Here is an 18,681-nt window from a genome sequence, read left to right on the forward strand (position 1 = left end):
TAATTCTTTTATTTCTCAGACTGAACCAAAGAAAGTGGAAGAAGCTCTTCAAGATGCTGATTGGGTGCAAGCAATGCAGGAAGAGTTAAATGAATTTGATAGAAACAAAGTCTGGTCCCTAGTGCCAAGATCAAAGAACAGATCTGTTGTTGGTACAAAGTGGGTATTCAGAAACAAAACTGATAGTGATGGCATAATTACAAGAAATAAGGCAAGGTTGGTTGCAAAAGGATATTCTCAACAGGAGGGAATTGATTATGATGAAACATTTGCACCAGTTGCTAGATTGGAAGCCATAAGGATATTTTTGGCTTATGCTGCTCACAAAAAGTTTACTGTCTTTTAAATAGATGTAAAAAGTGCTTTTCTCAATGGAGAATTGGAGGAGGAAGTATATGTTGAACAACCTCCAGGCTTTGTAGATCCCAAATATCCTAATCATGTCTACAGGCTTGATAAAGCACTTTATGGCCTTAAGCAAGCTCCAAGAGCATGGTATGAGACTTTAGCTTAGTTTCTTCTGGAAAGTGGATTTAACAGAGGAACTATAGACAAAACACTGTTCTACCTCAACCATGGAAAGGACTTACTTCTGGTCCAGATTTATGTTGATGATATCATCTTTGGTTCTACAAATGACAGACTTTGCAAGAAGTTTTCCAAACTGATGCAGTCAAGATATCAAATGAGTATGATGGGGGAACTTAGCTATTTTCTGGGCCTTCAAGTCAAGCAGAATGAAGAAGGCACTTTTATTTATCAAACCAAGTACACCAGAAATTTGCTGAAGAAATTTGGAATGCAAGATTGTTCAAGTGCATCCACTCTCATGGCCACTGCAACAAAACTGGATAAGGATACTGGTAAATCAGTAGATATTACTGATTACAGAGGTATGATTGGCTCTCTACTCTATCTAACTGCTAGTAGACCTGATATCATGTATGCTACCTGTCTTTGTGCAAGATTTCAAGCAGATCCAAGAGAACCTCACTTAACAGCTGTGAAAAGAATTTTCAAGTATCTTAAGGGAACAGCTGATCTGGGATTGTGGTATCCCAGAGAATCAGATTTTAAACTAATAGGTTACTCAGATGCAGATTTTGCAGGTTGCAAAATTGACAGGAAAAGCACAAGTGGAAGCTGCCAATTTCTTGGAGGCAGATTGGTTTCTTGGTTTAGCAAGAAACAAAAGTCAATTTCCACATCTACTACAGAAGCAGAATACATTGCTGCAGGAAGCTGTTGTGCACAGATTCTTTGGATGAAGAATCAGTTACTAGATTATGGGTTAACATATTTTAAAATCCCTATTTACTGTGATAATCAAAGTGCAATTGCTATGACAGGTAATCCAGTTCAACACTCAATGACAAAGCACATCAGCATTAGGTAGCACTTCATAAGGGAACATGTGGATGAAGGTACAGTGGAATTGCATTTTGTTCCAACAGATCAACAACTAGCAGATATCTTCACAAAACCACTGTATGAAGCTACTTTTACAAGATTGGTAAATAAACTTGGAATGGTTTCAGGTTCTTTCTCTAAATCTGCTTAGCTTTTGTTCTAATGCATCAGACTTTATGATCAGTATTTACAGAAATTACTTTATTTGTGTATTATGTGCTTAATTGAAAATTGCTTAAGTACTGATTGTTGTCTGATGTGAATTTCTAAACTCTAATAGTGAAATGACTGTTTCTGTGACTATTCAATCCTATGAGGATAACTGTGCTAGATGCTGACCTTGTAGTCTTTAATATACTAGAGATCCCATGTTATAAGTAATTATTTATGTGGAAATCTATTGACACAAGCAAATTATGAAATTGAGCTTGGTTAAGTTTACTTTGTCTATCTTATTACCAAGTCAAAAAGTGGAATCATGCTTCTCATCTGTTAAGTTATGATGTTAGTAAATCTGTTGAATGTACTAAGTGCTGATAAACCTCACTTATCAAGAGAAAAAGGAAAATAAACAAGAAATAAAAATCAGGTACTTCTTTGAGATCTAGAGTAAAACATGTGGAAGGGACGACCCAAGTGCATTGCTGGTATTAAGTAATATGCATCAGAAAAGCAAATAATTAATTTTCTTGGTGACTTTTCACACTCTATGATTACTGGAGAAATACTCTGATAATAGCATAAATTCTAATAAGCAGTCGTGACTCACTTACACTGAGAAGCCACTGTAAAATGGAATTTCAAAAGATGCATAAAATAAGCACAAAACAGTTGAGGTGGACTCGTGCATGAACTTATTCAACAGTAAACTTCAGAATAATGCCAGATTTTTTGTAAAGTTCTTAGTTATGCCTTATTTCTAAGATGTACTGAAGTGAATCAGACTTTACTCTTTGTCTGATATTTTGCTTAATGCACACACTTACACTCCATATGAATGATGAAAATTACTGTGGCGTTCAATGTTGTTTTAGATAAACAGTTATGTGTCAGATTGCATAAATTCTGAGGACAAGTTCTGATGGAAGTTCTGATAAATAAGTTCTGAAGAACCGAAATCAGAATTTGTGTGAAGAATCACAGAGATAGGCATTCATTTTTCGAGTTAAGAAATCATGTTCTGATGACTGTTAAGTTCTGATATAAGTCTAAGTGCTGATATTAAATTATGATCCTCTATTTGACTTATTTGTGGTTAAAATCTGAAACAGTCTTATTTTAAATTAGAATATGTACGGGTGAGATATTAACAGTCAATACAATTAGGATTAGTGGAACACGTACATGCACAGTAATATTTACTTGTTTCTTGTGCGCATTAAACCCTGTTTTACACTTCCAATGACTGTTTTTCTTCTTCCCAGTCTAGGGAGACGAGGTAGAATTATTTCTACTTGTCCGCATTAAATTTCCTTGCATCTCCTGGCATTCCATTGCCTATATAAACCAACACTTCACTCCAGCCTACACATCATTTCTTTTCTCACATACTCACTCTCTTTTCCTTCATACCAACACAAATATGGTCAACTACAATATGTTTTTGAACTATGAGACCTTCAACATGGAGTTGAGCTGTGAGGACTGGCAGCAAGAATGGCACGTAACTGTCATTCCTGATGAGATTTGGGACTCGGTTCCCCAGGAGGTTCTCACACGCCTCCTGTTCTTTTACATGGACTACCATCGCCATCTGGAGCGATTGGAAGAAGAAAGGCTGGAAGATCTCCGCCAACAAGAGCGAATCATTCGACTCGCTATTCTTTTTGTAGAGAGACGGAAGAAGAAATAATTTGTTTTCTTCTTCCTGTTTTTCTTCATCGTCAGCTTTGTCCGGCTTCTTAGCCAAGGACAAAAGCTGTTGATGTTAGGTTTAGTAGCTTAGGACAGTCTTGTAATGTTCTGATGTAATTTTCAATTTCATGAATGTATTCTCTTAATATATTAATGGAATTTTATATTTTTACAAGATTATGTCTCTGAGATGTTTGCAATTTTACTGCACTGTTAAATCCTGATATATCCATATTCTGATGACCATTTTAATTATTAATTTAAATTAAGTTCTGATTTTAAAATATCAGTACTTGTTTACTTGTTTTTTTTGGTCATTCTCATACTTGAAATTTTTTACTGAATAATGGTTTTGCAGTGAAAATGATTAAATGAGTGGGAACAGTTTAAATTTTGAATTAAAACTGACTTACCTCAATTAATGGGATTACTTGGTAAGTGGAACAGTTTTTCCTTGAAAAACTGATGTGATAAGTAATGATTACTGTTTTCCAGTGCCCATTAACTATTCATTATTGCTGCATGTCTGACAAGTGTCCAACGGTTATTTTTTTTAACCAAGTATAAGTAAGAGAGAGAGAAGATTATACAATCTTTTATTTACTTTTACACTTTATCTCTCTTTCTTTGCTTTTACTCTCTCCCATCTCCTGACGTTGGTTTTTCATACAGACATTTTATCAAACACCTTACAGGCAATCTTAATTTTCAATTTTTCTCATGGCACCTAAGGATTTGATCATCGATGGAGCCAAGTTCGTTCCCAACAACTATGCTGCAATTCTAAATCATGATGAAGCTCCATCTGAGTTGCATTTTGTGCAAGATCTTCTTGCACACAGTGAAATTGGGTATGCATTGACCCAGCCTTCAGTCTTTTCAAGCCAACAAGTTCTGACGTTTTGGCGAATTGGGCATTTTGATAATGGTGGTGCAAATGGTACTCCCAGCATTATTTTTGAAGTGGATGATTCTGAACATGTGGTAACTCCTGGAACAGTTCGCAAGGCTTTACATTTACCAGAAGGCTGCATTTTCTCAACACCGGAGGAATCAGCTCTACAGTAGCTCATGGATAATTTGGGGTATGAGCAGAGTTTGGCTAAACTTGGACAGTTGAAACGAGCACATATCAGAAAGGAATGGAGCTTTTTCTTCGACTGCATCACTAAAGCCTTCGGGAATAAGTGTTCCAACTTTGATGCCATTCCAATAATGAGTCAACACATCGGGTATGCTATTATTAACCAAACTCATTTTGATTTTGCAAGTGATGTGCTAGGTTTTATAGGGGATAGGATGACAGAGGATAGGAATGTTGTCTACTTTGCTAGATTCTGTCAGCTTATATATAATTTATGTTGTGCTGATGAAGCCCAACCTACCACTAACTTATTTCCACCCTTTAAACTTGCAAAACGGGCTTTTAATGACTTGGTAAATGCTGACCTTAAGAAAACGGTGGTTAGACCTTTACAGATTCCTCAGTCTGTAAAACAGATCCTGATAAATGCTGATCCTCAAACCTATAGATCTATTTATCCTGATGTTCAACCTACCACCACATCCCAAACACCACATCAACCATTAGAACATACCACACATACATCTATACCTCAAACTTCTCTCAGAACATATCTCAAAACTTATCTCACACCTTCACAGACAGCTCAACCTTCATCCTCAGCACCTACTATGAAGCCTTCATCTTCCAAGACCAAGAGGACAAAGACTGTTCCTCAGACACCACAGAAGAGAAGGAGGATTGTTCTGAGAGATGAGTCTGATAGTGAGGAACAGGTTTCTGCATCAGAACCTGTTGTAAAAGAAGCTTAGAAGGTTCCTTCTCAGAAGGATTCTGGAATTGGGGGATCTAAGCTTCTCAAAAGGCTTAGAAGAATGACTTCTGCTGAATCTCCCAAGGAATCCCCACCTTCAAAGAGATACAAGAAACAGAGAGCTAAAAGGCCAGCTTTAGATGATGAGGAAGCAGCAGCTAAGGAAAGAGATCAGGATTCTCTGATCTCAAAAGAACCAGTATTTGCTGAAGCTACTGCATCTCCCTCTCCATTGTCCCCAACTCAGGAAGCTGCTACAGACAAGGCAAACACACCACCTGTGTCTCCTGTACATGAAACTGTATCTCCTGTAGACCCAGGCACAAGTGCTGAAATTGATATTCAAAACCTGGTTGTGCCTTAGGTTCTTTACTTAGAAGCTCCAACATCAATTAATCCATCAACAACACCTTTTACTGATGTTACTCAAACTCCAAAATTGTCTACAACACCTTCTCTGCATCTAGATGTTGATGATCAGAATATAGGTGAGCATCAGGATATGGCTGTTGATCAGAACTTGGAAACATATCAGCGCTTAGAGGATGATGTTGAAGCCTCCATTACTTCTCATACCGTTGTTTTATCAGAAGATGTTGATTCTGTCCGTTCTGATGCTTCAAATGCTGATACTACTGGTAATGCTGCTATTAATGCAGATGCTGATGAAGCTGGTCCTTCAGGACATGCACCTCCACAAACTGTTCACAAATCTGAACTACTTGAGAAGTTTGTGATAAGAGCAGCACCAGTACCTTGGAGTGAAACTCCTAGAGGACAGGAGTGGACTAGAGAATGGAACTCAGTTACCTTTGTTCCATCTGACAAGATTCTTGCTGAGCACTTGGCAAAAGCTGATGAAATGTTAATTAATGATCATTTCAAGACACAGCTTCGAGTCACTGCATTGAGTACTAGACATCTTCAAGGTCTCCATTCAACAACTCATGCAGAGTTACATAAAATTCAGGAAGAATTGCTCAAGCAAGAAACAGTTAAGAATATTGAATAGAAAAAATTCTTCCAACCTACCTTTGATAGAGTTGCTTACATTGAGAAGACCCAAGAAAAGCAACAGTCTCAGATTGATAATATTTTGAAAAATCAAGCTTCTCAGCAATCTCAACTTGATGAAATCCAAGCCTCAGTGGACTTGCTTGTCTCTCTTCTATTACCTGCTGATGCCAAAAAGGGGGAGAAAGTAATTAAGTCCAAATGCAAAACTGATCAGACACTGAAGGGGAAGGATGATGAAAAAGATGACCAGGGAAACTCTGGAATGGGTGGAGGTCACGGTCAAGGTAGAAGTTTCTCATCAAGAAGAACTGAAATTACAAGTCACAGGACAAGTTCTGATGCTGGAAAAAGAATTACTTCTGCTACTGGTAAAAGGATAAGTTCTGATGAACTTTTGGATCTTGATGAAGAATTATCAAGATAGTTATTTCTTAAGGAGAATCCAGGAATGGACTTTGATAGTCTGATGGAAGAAGAAGCTAGACTTAAGTCAGAAAAAGTCAAATTTAAATCTGAAGCTTCTGTGGGTAAAAAGAAACTTCCAAAGGTCAAAGGCATTGTGATAAAAGAAAGAATAAATCCTGAAGCAACCAAGGCTAAATCACAATTGCATATAGATCCAAGGTCCAAGGGCAAAGAGAAAGTTGGTGAACCTATCAAGGTTTATGTGCCTCCTGTGGATGAAGAAATTACTATTGAAGATGCTGATCTTGCTCTGACTTCAAGAAAATTTTCTAAGAGAACCTCTGACATTGCTCAAGTTATTCAGAATCAAGATATGGTTAGTTCTGATATCTCAAAGAAGCAAGTAACCTCTGACATAGCTCAAATTAACTTGATATCAGAAGATAAATCAAAGGAAACCTCTGATATTGCTCATGTTAAACCTTCAAAGATACTCCTACCAGGATTCACCAAAGCCAAACAGACTCAACCTTTGAAGACTGTTGTAAGTGGTTTTAAAGCAAGAGTGGTTACTGGAAAGGAAGCAAGAGATAAAACTGGATTGGGTAGTGTTGATGAAAGAAGAATACATAACACAACCAATGATCCAACTTCCTTAAGTGAACCAGGTATTGGAGCAACTCCTGAAAGATTGAATCAACTAGAATCTGTACAGATGGTTTACCATACCTACTTGAAAGAACACATCTTGTTGTACTTCATGACAGATGGTAGGGTTTATCATATCAGGGAAAATGCCATTCCACTGAAGTATTTTGAAGAATTGGAACATGTATTATTCTTACTTCAAGTGAATGATAAAATAACAGAAAGTGCTGCAAACTATTTGAATAGTCAAATTCAGAGACAGAAAAGGCTTTATTCTGTTAAGTCTAACAGCACATATCTTCCAAAGTACAGAGATCACAAGGGTGATATTGTTGAGATGAAGCCTAACTCTGCTAAGATCATAACTACCTTTCTGGGTTACAAGGCTGTGGAATTCAATCTTGAGTCTGACAAGGCGTATTTGATCAGACTTGATCCGGATATAAGGAAATCTAAAATTAATGATCTCAGGGCTGTAATTTTTCAAACTGGTGAAGATTCTGTAGAACTTAAAGATGCTAAAAGGAGGTTGATTGATGAACTCGGATATGCTGAGAGATGTTTGTTAAAGAAGTATCTCAGAACAACTCCTGACATCAGAGAGATCAGAAAATGAAGCCAAGTCAAGATCTACAACTGCTCAAATTCTGATATGAATACAGACTAAAGTTGTTATCAGAAGTTAAAGTTGGTAAAGCTTTAAGGACTGTAAGTTGTAGTTATCTAGTCAAATTCTCATGCATTTGTACTTAATGTTTTTGACATCATCAAATATCTGTTAACTTGTATATTATGCTAATTTACAAGTTGGGGGAGATTGTTAGATATATTTGATAATGTCATGTCTAATATGATTTATGTTTAGTTTTTAGATCTTACTTAAACAGGACAAATCAGTACTAAACTGAAATCAGCACTTATACTGAAGTCAGAACTTAAGTCATCAGTACTTAAGGTTCAGAAGATATTTATCAGAAGATAATATCAGGACTTAAAGGAAACGTTCAGATAAGGAAGACAGCTGATTTACAGGATGAGAAGATCAAGACAAACGTAAGAAGAGATATGCATGAAGAAGGAATTCTATGAAGAATAGAATACTTGGAAGAAAAAATATCTGATTGATATATTTTAAGAAGCAGAATTATATTTCATATCAATTAGCGATTATCTTGTAACTGTGTAGTATATAAACACAGACATAGGGTTTACACTATAAGTGTTATCATTATCGAGAAGATTATTCATTGTAACCCTAGCAGCTCTCGTGATATTTGTTCATCACTGAGAGAGGACAGTTTCATACTGTAACAGAGTTTATTGTTTTGAATAAAGTTTGTTTTCTGTTACTTGAGTTATTAAAGTTCGATTTGATTGTGCTATACACTGTATTCACCCCCCTCTACAGTGTGTGTGACCTAACAAAAATAGTAAAGTAGGTGTCAATAAGGAGAACAAGTCTAAATATATTTTTAATGCACCTAGAAAAGCTTGTTTAAACTGAGGTAGTACTAATCATCTTCTTGTTGCTTGCAGGAAAAATAAGGGAATAAATATTATCCCTCCTAAATCAGAGTTTAGGAACTATACAGTTATATATAGACCACAACATCCTTATTTTTATTGTGGAAGTACATGACATTCTACTGACACATGTAGAGAGTATCACAGTTTGTATCATGATTATTATAAACTGAAACCCTCTTTAAATAAAATTAAAATTATTCTTGCATGTGTATCTCCTGATACTAAGAATATTAGCATAAACTCTGATATGAAGGCTTCTGTTGCAAGTGTTAATAAACTTAATACGTCCAGAATTAAACCAAATTAAAAGTTCCTAGACATATTCAAGAACTGTAGTCTACTTAAGTTTCAGACGGTGGATGAAATTTCACTTAACAATGCATTAGCAGACAAATATGAGACCAGAATACTTTGATAAAAATATGAGATTAACATACTAAAAGGATATTATAGACTTCCCTTTGGCGTGATCTCGAGGAGAGAAATAGTGTCCAATCCTAAGTCTCAAAAATACCCACACGAAGATTACCAGTAAACAAATTCCAGCAAAGAGCTGGATGCTTAAGTGATATACAATTTTTTTTATCGTAGGGAATCCGCAGCCGCTACCCATTCGGGTGCGTACTAGGTAAATCCCACGGGCTCACGCAATAGCCTGCAAACCACGTGAACCAAGATAAAGGGCACTTAAGCGACAGGCTCTGATTCAGGAGGCATAATCATAAATTCTCCTCCCGTGGGATTCGAACATGTGACCAAGAGGATAATTATCCCCTTTTTAACCAACCGAGACAATTCTTGCGGGCTACAATTTTTGAGTGACTCTGGTAAGCTTTCTGTGATGGTTTGTATATAAATTTAGTTGTTTGAAGAATTTAAGCTCTCGAGTATTCAACTTCACCAGACTTTAATTAATATCAGACAAATCCAAAGTCTCAAAGTTTATCATATTAGACATCCAATCCGGAATTTCACCACAACTATTAAATTATTCAAATTATGAAGATAATTAAAAAGTAGTCTATGACTCTAAATGTATACGTATATTATGTTTCTTTATCCTTTTTAGTTAGTTTCGAGCTATTTTATAAAATTGCTCATAGGATGAATTTAACTATTTGCAATGTACAACCATACCTTATTTTATCATCTAATTATAATGACTAGTTAAAAAAATAAAGAAAAAGGCTATTAAAATATTTAAATATTGATGTCTGCTCACTAATCCATTCTTAAACACCTTTCATCTACTTTAAATCTAAAACATGTAAGTTTATCATCTATTAGTGTATTTAGTTGTGGTCATCCCTACATGAGATAAACCTGATCAAGAAACCAATTTCATTAGTAAAATTTTCAAAATCGTATTATTGTGCTGCAGGTGCAGTACAATATTCATTTAAATTTTCCAACATGATTTACTTGCTAAAAATCTTCACTTCCTAAGACCGTATCTTAGTTATATCTCTCTAATCTCATGATCAATTTGTATATCATAATATCTTCAATAGTCATGGTAGCACAATGCTACAAAATTAGAAGCTTATTTTACCTGGAACAACGTCATGTGAACATCTCATTGAAGCGATTGCATGTGTCCCTATAGTAGAATTTGGTCTATCCTAGAAGGTGGAGCATGAGCACCTGCAAAAGTAAGAATTTTCGAAAATTCGGAATAATTAGATATCCAGAAGCCAATCTTCTCATTATTGTAATTATAATTTATAAAAAATTTATGGACAACCATTCCTAACAATACACAGATCACATAACTAAGAAGACCATCACAAACAACTTCTAAAAAAATAACTCTTCATAGAAGTAGAGAGAACAACCAATGCAACTCCAATGAAATGTTACACAAAACATAAATCTCTAAAAAAGAGTTGGTGTGCCAATTCTAGATGCAAAACTTCAAAAATAATAAACATATTTTTACTTAAGTTACTTAATGCAAAAGTCATCCTCAGGTAGATTTTCAAATATTTTTATACTCTTTTTAAAACTTGGGACAATTCTACTACTTTCTACTGCGGTAAACTTACTCAAATGCTTTCTGGTTGTAGCTTCTGTAGTTGAACTTCTTTAGGTTCAAAACTAACTCAACTCAATCACAATTTGCAAACTTAAATTAAAATGTTAAAAGATTATATATTTTACACTCACCATAGAAATAGTAAAATATTTTATTCTTTTAAATGACTGAGCTTCTAGACAAACCTGATTTTCTAGTCTTCCCAATCCCAAAAGAAAGTTAACAGACTTAATATCCAGATGAAGAATAGATTTTATATAAAACAAGTCAACTCGGCTCACCTATCAAGCATAAAAGCAATAGTAGCAACAACATACATATTTTTCTTGATGGAATTAAATGCTCAACTTTCATAATCAAAGTGTTAAATATTGTGACTTCACATGAAATAACAAACTGGAATTAAAAGAATATTTTTTTGAATCAATGCAAATCCTAAAATTTTGTACCTTATAGTGTCAATGAAAGTTATAGTTTTCTCAATACACTAATTAAACTCAAAATAAATCTCAAACGCCTCTCCATGATGATATTTAGACATCTTCAAAAATATTTCAAAAATAATAATTTTAGAAGCTGTATTATATTATTGCATACTTGTTTGTTATTATTTAACAAACAATGGTCTAGAGCAATCACCGTAATATTCTCAAATCTGGTCATCACACCGCATTTTGGCGCATGGAAGCTATTTCACCCGAAGATAAAATAATAATGGCATTATGTAGAAGTTATAAGAGAAAAAAATTAAAAATCAAGATTTAAGACCGCTGCAATCTTTCTATCAAATTTAAGGCTTTAATACTGCCTTAAATTGTACCTCAAATCTGCAAGAAGTATTTCAAATACTATGTTATCACAATACAATTATATCTTTACAAAACTATAAAAATCACTTAAAGTAGACAATAAATAGTTGTGAAGTGCAACATTTTTATTGATACAAAATAGAGAAAACAAACCTTTTTGAGACCAATACAAAGATATTGTCATTCTATTCTTTCTTTAAATACTACCATCTTGTATTTATGTTAAAAATTGAACTGAGTGTTTCGTCAAATATAAATCAAAGTCATGATAGAAACATTTTATAATTAAATTCACATAACTTATTTAAACAAAATGTGTATCTATATTAAAACACATACAAGTAGTTAAAAATTCAATAAGAAATTTAATCAAACACTTGTATACAAACTGTACGTAAGATAAATACTGAGTAATTCTTGTGCTTGCTCTTTATCTCACATTCATCATTTTGTAAAATATGATTGGATAAAAAAAACGAACACCGAGCTTAAATTTAAATATCAACTAGTAACTAAATCTGAAATTGGTGTTTATGAAGACAAAAAATATTAGAGACAAATTAGATTGATTGTGTATAGTCTCATTATTGATATTAGGTATATACGTGAATCAACTACATGATGAGCGGTGTTTGTATAGAAATATGATTTTAATAACGTGTTTTATTTGTTGTGTTGCATTAACAAAGAAACCTGATCCAAATAAGCATGTAACCTACAAAAAATAGAGAGAAGAATGAAATACCAAGATTGAAAATTTGATAGAAGAAGACTAATTGACTATACGTGTGTTTAAAATTGTGTAAATATATATATATATATATCAGTTTAATTGAATACAAAAATTAACCAATATATGATTAGTGATAATTTCTAACTTTCTATACATAAGTAATTTAAAATTCAAAATTCAAAAATATAACAAATAAAAGAGTATTGTTCAACAAATAATGGGTGATATGAGAAAATCATATGAGAAAATCATGGAAAGATTTTGATTGATAGATTTAAATTTAAATTTCAAAAAATATCCAATTTATGGAGTAAGCAAAATATATGTAAAATGGGTCATGTGTAAATTTACCCATTGGGTAAATTAGGGAGTACTCCCTCCGTTCCGACATGTTCTTAATATTTGAAATTGAGATTTTTAACACGTATTTTAAATCTTTTATCTAGTATAGTTTTATAACTTATTCTTAAAAAAAAAATTTGAACAAAAATTTGAATTTTTAATTTTCATTCTAACAAAAAATAATTTAGAATAATTTATGCAATATAAGAGTTTTAAAATACATGTGGAATATTCTATTTCAAATATTAATAGTTCATTCGGACGGTGGGAACATAATTTAAGATTATACAGATTTTATTAGTTCGGCCTTTACATATTTTTTTACAGATGCGCTGCCTTTATTTAATGTGGTGTTTTAGCTAATCTTTCCTTTTTATCTATAACATCCCTAATCTATGAAAGGAAAAACAATGTGCTAATTAGTATGGTCAAATTTGAAAAGCTACAAAACTAAAAGAACAGCAATAACTAACAAAAAAACCCTAGTCGCCAAAACAAAACCAAAATTCTTGAAATCAAAATCAAGACAGCAAAGTCTAGCTGTCCTAACAATACCTTCCCTGCCACCAAATCATCAACTTTCCTTCCCATGTTCAAACTCCTCCCACTGTCCTAAAATAACACCCCCTCAAACCCATCTTTATAACATCCATCTCTCTCTCTCACTCTCTCTCTCTCTCTCTCAACAATGGCATCTCAAATCTCTCTCCCTCTCCTCCTCTTTCTCATCCTCTCCTTAACATCTTCTGCTGATGACACTGCCACAATGACCAAACTCTCCACCTCTCTCACTTCCCCGCCTTCAGATTGGAGAGGCACATCCTACTGCCAATGGTCAGGCATCAACTGTGACAACTCCAACAAAGTCACATCTATAAATCTCTCTTCCAAGTCTCTCTCTGGTACTCTCCCTTCTGAAATCTCTCAGCTTTCTCAACTCAAGACTCTTGCTCTTCAAAGAAACAAACTTTCTGGTACTTTACCTTCTTTTGCTAACTTAACTTCACTTCAAGAAATCTTTCTTGATGGTAATGATTTCACTTCTGTTCCTCAAGATTTCCTTTTGGGTCTTACCAATTTGCAAACTTTTAGTCTTAGTGATAATTTTAATCTTGCTCCCTGGCAAATACCTGGTTATTTGATTGAGAGTAGCAATTTGGGTACTTTTACTGCTAGTAATTCAAGTATTTTTGGGTCTATTCCAGATTTCTTTGATTCTTTGCCTACTTTTCAGAATTTAAGGCTTTCTTACAATAATATTACTGGGGGTTTGCCTAAAAGTTTTGGGGGTTCTCAAATTCAGAATCTTTGGTTGAACAATCAAAAAAGTGGGTTAACAGGTGGTATTGATGTGTTATCTGATATGTCTCAGTTATCTCAAGTTTGGCTTCATGCTAATGCTTTTACTGGTCCTGTTCCCGATTTGTCGAAATGTGTAAACATGTTTGATTTGCAGCTCAGGGATAATCAGTTTACTGGGGTGCTTCCCCCTTCGTTGACTGACCTTCCAAAATTGATTAACATTTCGTTACAGAATAATAAGTTGCAGGGTCAGTTTCCGGAGTTTAAAAGTGGTGTGCAATTTGATACTGAGAAAACTAAAACTAATAGTTTCTGTATGAATAGTCCTGGAGCTTGTGATCCTCAGGTAAATGTGCTTCTTGCTATTGCTGGGGGTTTTGGGTATCCTATGTCGCTTGCTGAAGCATGGACGGGGAACGATGCTTGTGACAAGTGGTCGTTTGTTACTTGTGATTCTCAGAGGAAGAGTGTGACCGTGTTGAACTTTGCAAACCGGCATTTTCCGGGTACGATTTCACCGGCCTTTGCAAATCTTACTTCATTAAGGAATTTGTTGTTGAATGAAAATGATCTTACTGGTGTTATTCCTGAGAGCTTGACAACATTGAGCCAACTAGTGGTTCTTGATGTGTCGAACAATAATTTAAGTGGACCGATACCAGAGTTTAAATCTACTGTAAAGTTTACAGCAACCGGAAATTCGTTTCTTGGGAAAGATGTAGGTGGAGATGGTAAAACGCCTGGGTCAGGATCAGATTCAGGGACACCTGGTGGTGGTGCGCCTGGGGAATCAAAAGGGAGTTCGACTTCAGGGGGTATGATTGCTGGTGTTGTCATTGCTGTTTTGGTGTTTGTTGGGGTTGTGTTATTTGTATCTTACAAATGTTACGTCAAGAAGCGACATAGAAGATTTGGGAGGGTACAAAGCCCTGAAGATGGGAAGGAAATGACCACTGGCAATGTAATGAATGGTAATAATGGTTATGGTGGAACTAAGAGTGAGTTGCAGAGCCAGAGTAGCGGCGATCATAGTGAGATGCCTGTGTTTGAAGGTGGTAATGTTGTGATTTCAGTTCAAGTGCTTAGGCAAGTGACAGATAATTTTAATGAGAATAATATACTGGGTAGAGGTGGGTTTGGTGTTGTTTACAAGGGAGAATTGCATGATGGCACTCAGATTGCTGTAAAGAGGATGGAATCTGGAGTAATGGGTACGAAAGGACTGAATGAGTTTCAAGCTGAAATTGCTGTTCTTACCAAAGTCAGACACAGACATTTAGTTGCTCTTCTTGGATATTGTATTAATGGCAATGAGAGACTTTTGGTGTATGAGTACATGCCACAGGGAACTTTAAGCCAACATTTGTTTGAATGTCGGGAACTTGGGTACCCTCCGCTCTCATGGAAGCAAAGAGTGACAATAGCATTGGACGTGGCTAGGGGAGTTGAATACTTGCATAGCTTGGCGCAATCAAGCTTCATTCACAGAGATTTAAAGCCTTCTAACATACTTCTCGGGGATGACATGAGGGCAAAGGTTGCAGATTTTGGCTTGGTTAAAAATGCACCTGACGGGAAGTATTCAGTTGAAACACGTTTGGCAGGAACTTTTGGATATCTTGCACCCGAATATGCTGGTAAGAGATCTTATGACCCTTTTTTTTTTAGTTTGCACATGATATTTACATCTTACTATAGTACTTGTGAACCTTGAGTTTGTTGATTTATGCATCAACTTTAGCTGCTATGTTGTGATGAATGTGTTTAATTTTGGATCGTTGAGTAAATGCTGCTTGAGTTTCTCTGTCAGCATTTATGAGTCAGTAAAGCAATACCTAAAAACCTAAGATGATAACGACAGAATAAGAACCTTGTAGAAAATACAAGCATCATGCATATGGGAGTTCCTTACCGTATAAATTAAGTCATCTTCATTGCTTATGCATTATATTCTCCTCCTATCTATAAACCTAGCTTTATCAACTTGAACTTTGTTTATTAGTGAATTAAGAGAAACCACCTTATGCTAAGTGTGAGAACAGAAGTCTCTCCTTGTAACTGTGAATTATCACAAATTTATATTAACCCGATATGTAGGCATACTTGTCATATTAATTTCTCATTACCTCTGTACACACTTCTTATATCAATGAACTTAATATTGTTTTCATAAACAGCTACTGGAAGAGTGACGACCAAAGTGGATGTTTATGCATTTGGAGTCGTTTTGATGGAGATAATTACTGGGAGAAAAGCATTAGATGAAACAATGCCCGATGAGAGGTCTCATCTTGTTACATGGTTCCGCAGGGTTGTGATTAACAAAGACAGCATTCGAAAAGCTATGGATCAAACTCTTGACCCTGATGAGGAAACATTTGACAATATCTGCCGGGTGGCTGAGCTGGCAGGTCATTGCACAGCTCGCGAGCCATATCAGAGACCAGATATGGGCCATGCAGTTAATGTCTTGGGTCCTCTCGTAGAGCAATGGAAACCTTCTCGTCCTGAGGAAGAAGACAGTTATGGCATTGATCTTCACATGAGCCTTCCTCAAGCTCTTGAGAGATGGCAATCTGACGAAGGTACTTCCACGATGAATGATATGTCCTTTGGTCAGTCATATTCGAGTATTCCATCTAAACCTTCAGGATTTGCAGACACTTTTGATTCAATGGATTGCCGATAGAAGCACACTAGACACTTTACATTCATTTATTTTTTTTCCCCTTACTCTAATGATCTCTACCGAGACAGTTTGAAGCAGTAGGTACAAATTTGTTGTATTTGTTAGATTGGAAGCTGACTGATTTTCTCAAGGTTCATATCATGTAAAGGAAAGATTACTATTTTGGATTCATGTATGCAATTTCTTCGTATGACGTGTATATATATTGGGCTTTCTTGTCTCGAATCATTTGTGGCTTATACATTGCCTGAAGCAAGATTTGGATCACATTATGCAAATAAAGGTTTTACCTTACTCTAGTTGTGATTTGTGAACATACAGAAATTTCATCTGAACTCTGAATGTAGAGGAATCAATTTTAAACAAATTTGTATATTTGTAAAGCCATGACAATTAACAGATTTTGGTGTAAATGGTGGTATAAAAAAGCAATATTACACAAAGAAAGATGCTCTGCCAGCTCTTCCTGTAGAGGAAGAGAAGGATGCATCTTCTCAAAAGCCTGTGTATAATTAGGGGTGTACACGGATCCGGTTGAGAGAATTTAGCAACCCAACCCAATTAGTTCGGGTTTTCAAAATTTCAAACCAACCCAAACCGTTTAAATTTGTAACCCAAACCAATTTGTATTGTTCGGTTTGGTTCGGTTTGGTTCGGTTTGGATCGGTTTGATCGGTTTATTAAATATACAAAATTAATATAAAAAATTATAATAAAACATAAGGTTTCAAAGTTTAAAACACTTGAAAATAGTTCAAAACAATATTACAATCCTCCATATTAAATAGTCTTAAGCATCTAATTTTCGACATCAAAAGTACTAATAATATTGCTTACGCTTTAAATATTGGAATGAATCATAAATGCAAAAAATATAACACTAATCAAACATCTATTGTTGTTACGAAATGAATTATGAACACGGAGGTTATAAGTTACATTTAGAGTTAGAGATATATGGATTTATGTAAATGGCCTAAACATAATTTTGGATTAACTTATTAGCATGTACATATATATTTTAATCGGGTTGGGTTGGATTGGTTTAAAATTATCAAAAACCATATCCAAACCAATTAAATCGGGTCGACATTTTTTCAACCCAACTATATATCGGGTTGAAAAAAATCGGTTTGGTTCGGCCGAAATAGGGTCGGTTTGGTTTGGATTGGTCGGGTTGGCCAAACCATGTACACCCCTATGTATAATGACTAATTCTAGATTGTCAACTTGACTATTACTTATGTGTGTGTTCTGAATGCTGGATCTAAGCTGTTGAAAGTGAGATATAAAAGGAGATCTGATCCATTACTATAACGTGTAATTATATATATAAAAAAAAACAATTTGGTGGACAGAAGTTGGAGTAGGAAGGTAAAATCTCACATGGCCATGATATGGAGACAGACAGGATTATGCAGAGGGTAGGCCCTTGTTGGTGCCTAGTTTTTGTTAACATAGATGTGATTTGAATCAGGAGTTGATCTTAAGCTGTGAACCATAGAAATATACTCTATTCCGTCCCGTTTTCCTTTTTTCTTGTGCATCGATCTAAATTTACATTTTATTCGATTAAATTAAATATAATAATGATTATCACGATATAAAACTTGAATAACAATATTTATCTTTTATTAACATCTTATTTACTGTTAAAATATTTGAATAAATATAAAGTGATTGTCAAAGCATATCGAGCAAGTCTCTCAAATCTTGATGAGGAAGACTTGCAAAACTTCTTAAGAAAGAAACTTAATCCGGAAGACTTGTAAAGCTTATCGGGGTAGACTTGTAAAACTTATCGAGGAAGTTTTGTAATACTTAATGAAGAATATTTGAATAGCTTACTTAGTAAGACTTGTAAACCAGCTACTATAAATAGCTCATTTAGCTAATGAAATGATATACAAGTTTCTCTTTATATCTTCTATTCTCCTATATTTCCTCTACATTAAACATAACTGTTATAGGGAGAATTTCGTATAACAGTACTGTGGAGGTTGATGGGTGGAATAAGGATTAAGGACGGTGTTTGAAGGTGGAGGAAGGCTATATATGGTGGTGGCTAAGCT

The 18,681-nt window shown here is 34.9% G+C and overlaps 1 protein-coding gene across 1 annotated transcript; it reads left to right on the forward strand.

Annotated features, from left to right (window-relative positions):
• The first annotated feature begins 13,118 nt into the window (after positions 1 to 13,118).
• On the forward strand, positions 13,119 to 16,812 carry LOC141724979 (receptor-like kinase TMK4). Its single transcript, XM_074527311.1, has 2 exons — positions 13,119 to 15,557; positions 16,098 to 16,812. Exons 1-2 carry the CDS (start codon positions 13,307 to 13,309, stop codon positions 16,607 to 16,609), a joined length of 2,763 nt encoding a protein of 920 aa, XP_074383412.1. The 5' UTR covers positions 13,119 to 13,306; the 3' UTR covers positions 16,610 to 16,812.
• Positions 16,813 to 18,681: the final 1,869 nt, after the last annotated feature.

This window comes from Apium graveolens, chromosome 5 (assembly GCF_009905375.1).
Source record: "Apium graveolens cultivar Ventura chromosome 5, ASM990537v1, whole genome shotgun sequence".
Classification (NCBI taxonomy): Eukaryota; Viridiplantae; Streptophyta; class Magnoliopsida; order Apiales; family Apiaceae; genus Apium; species Apium graveolens.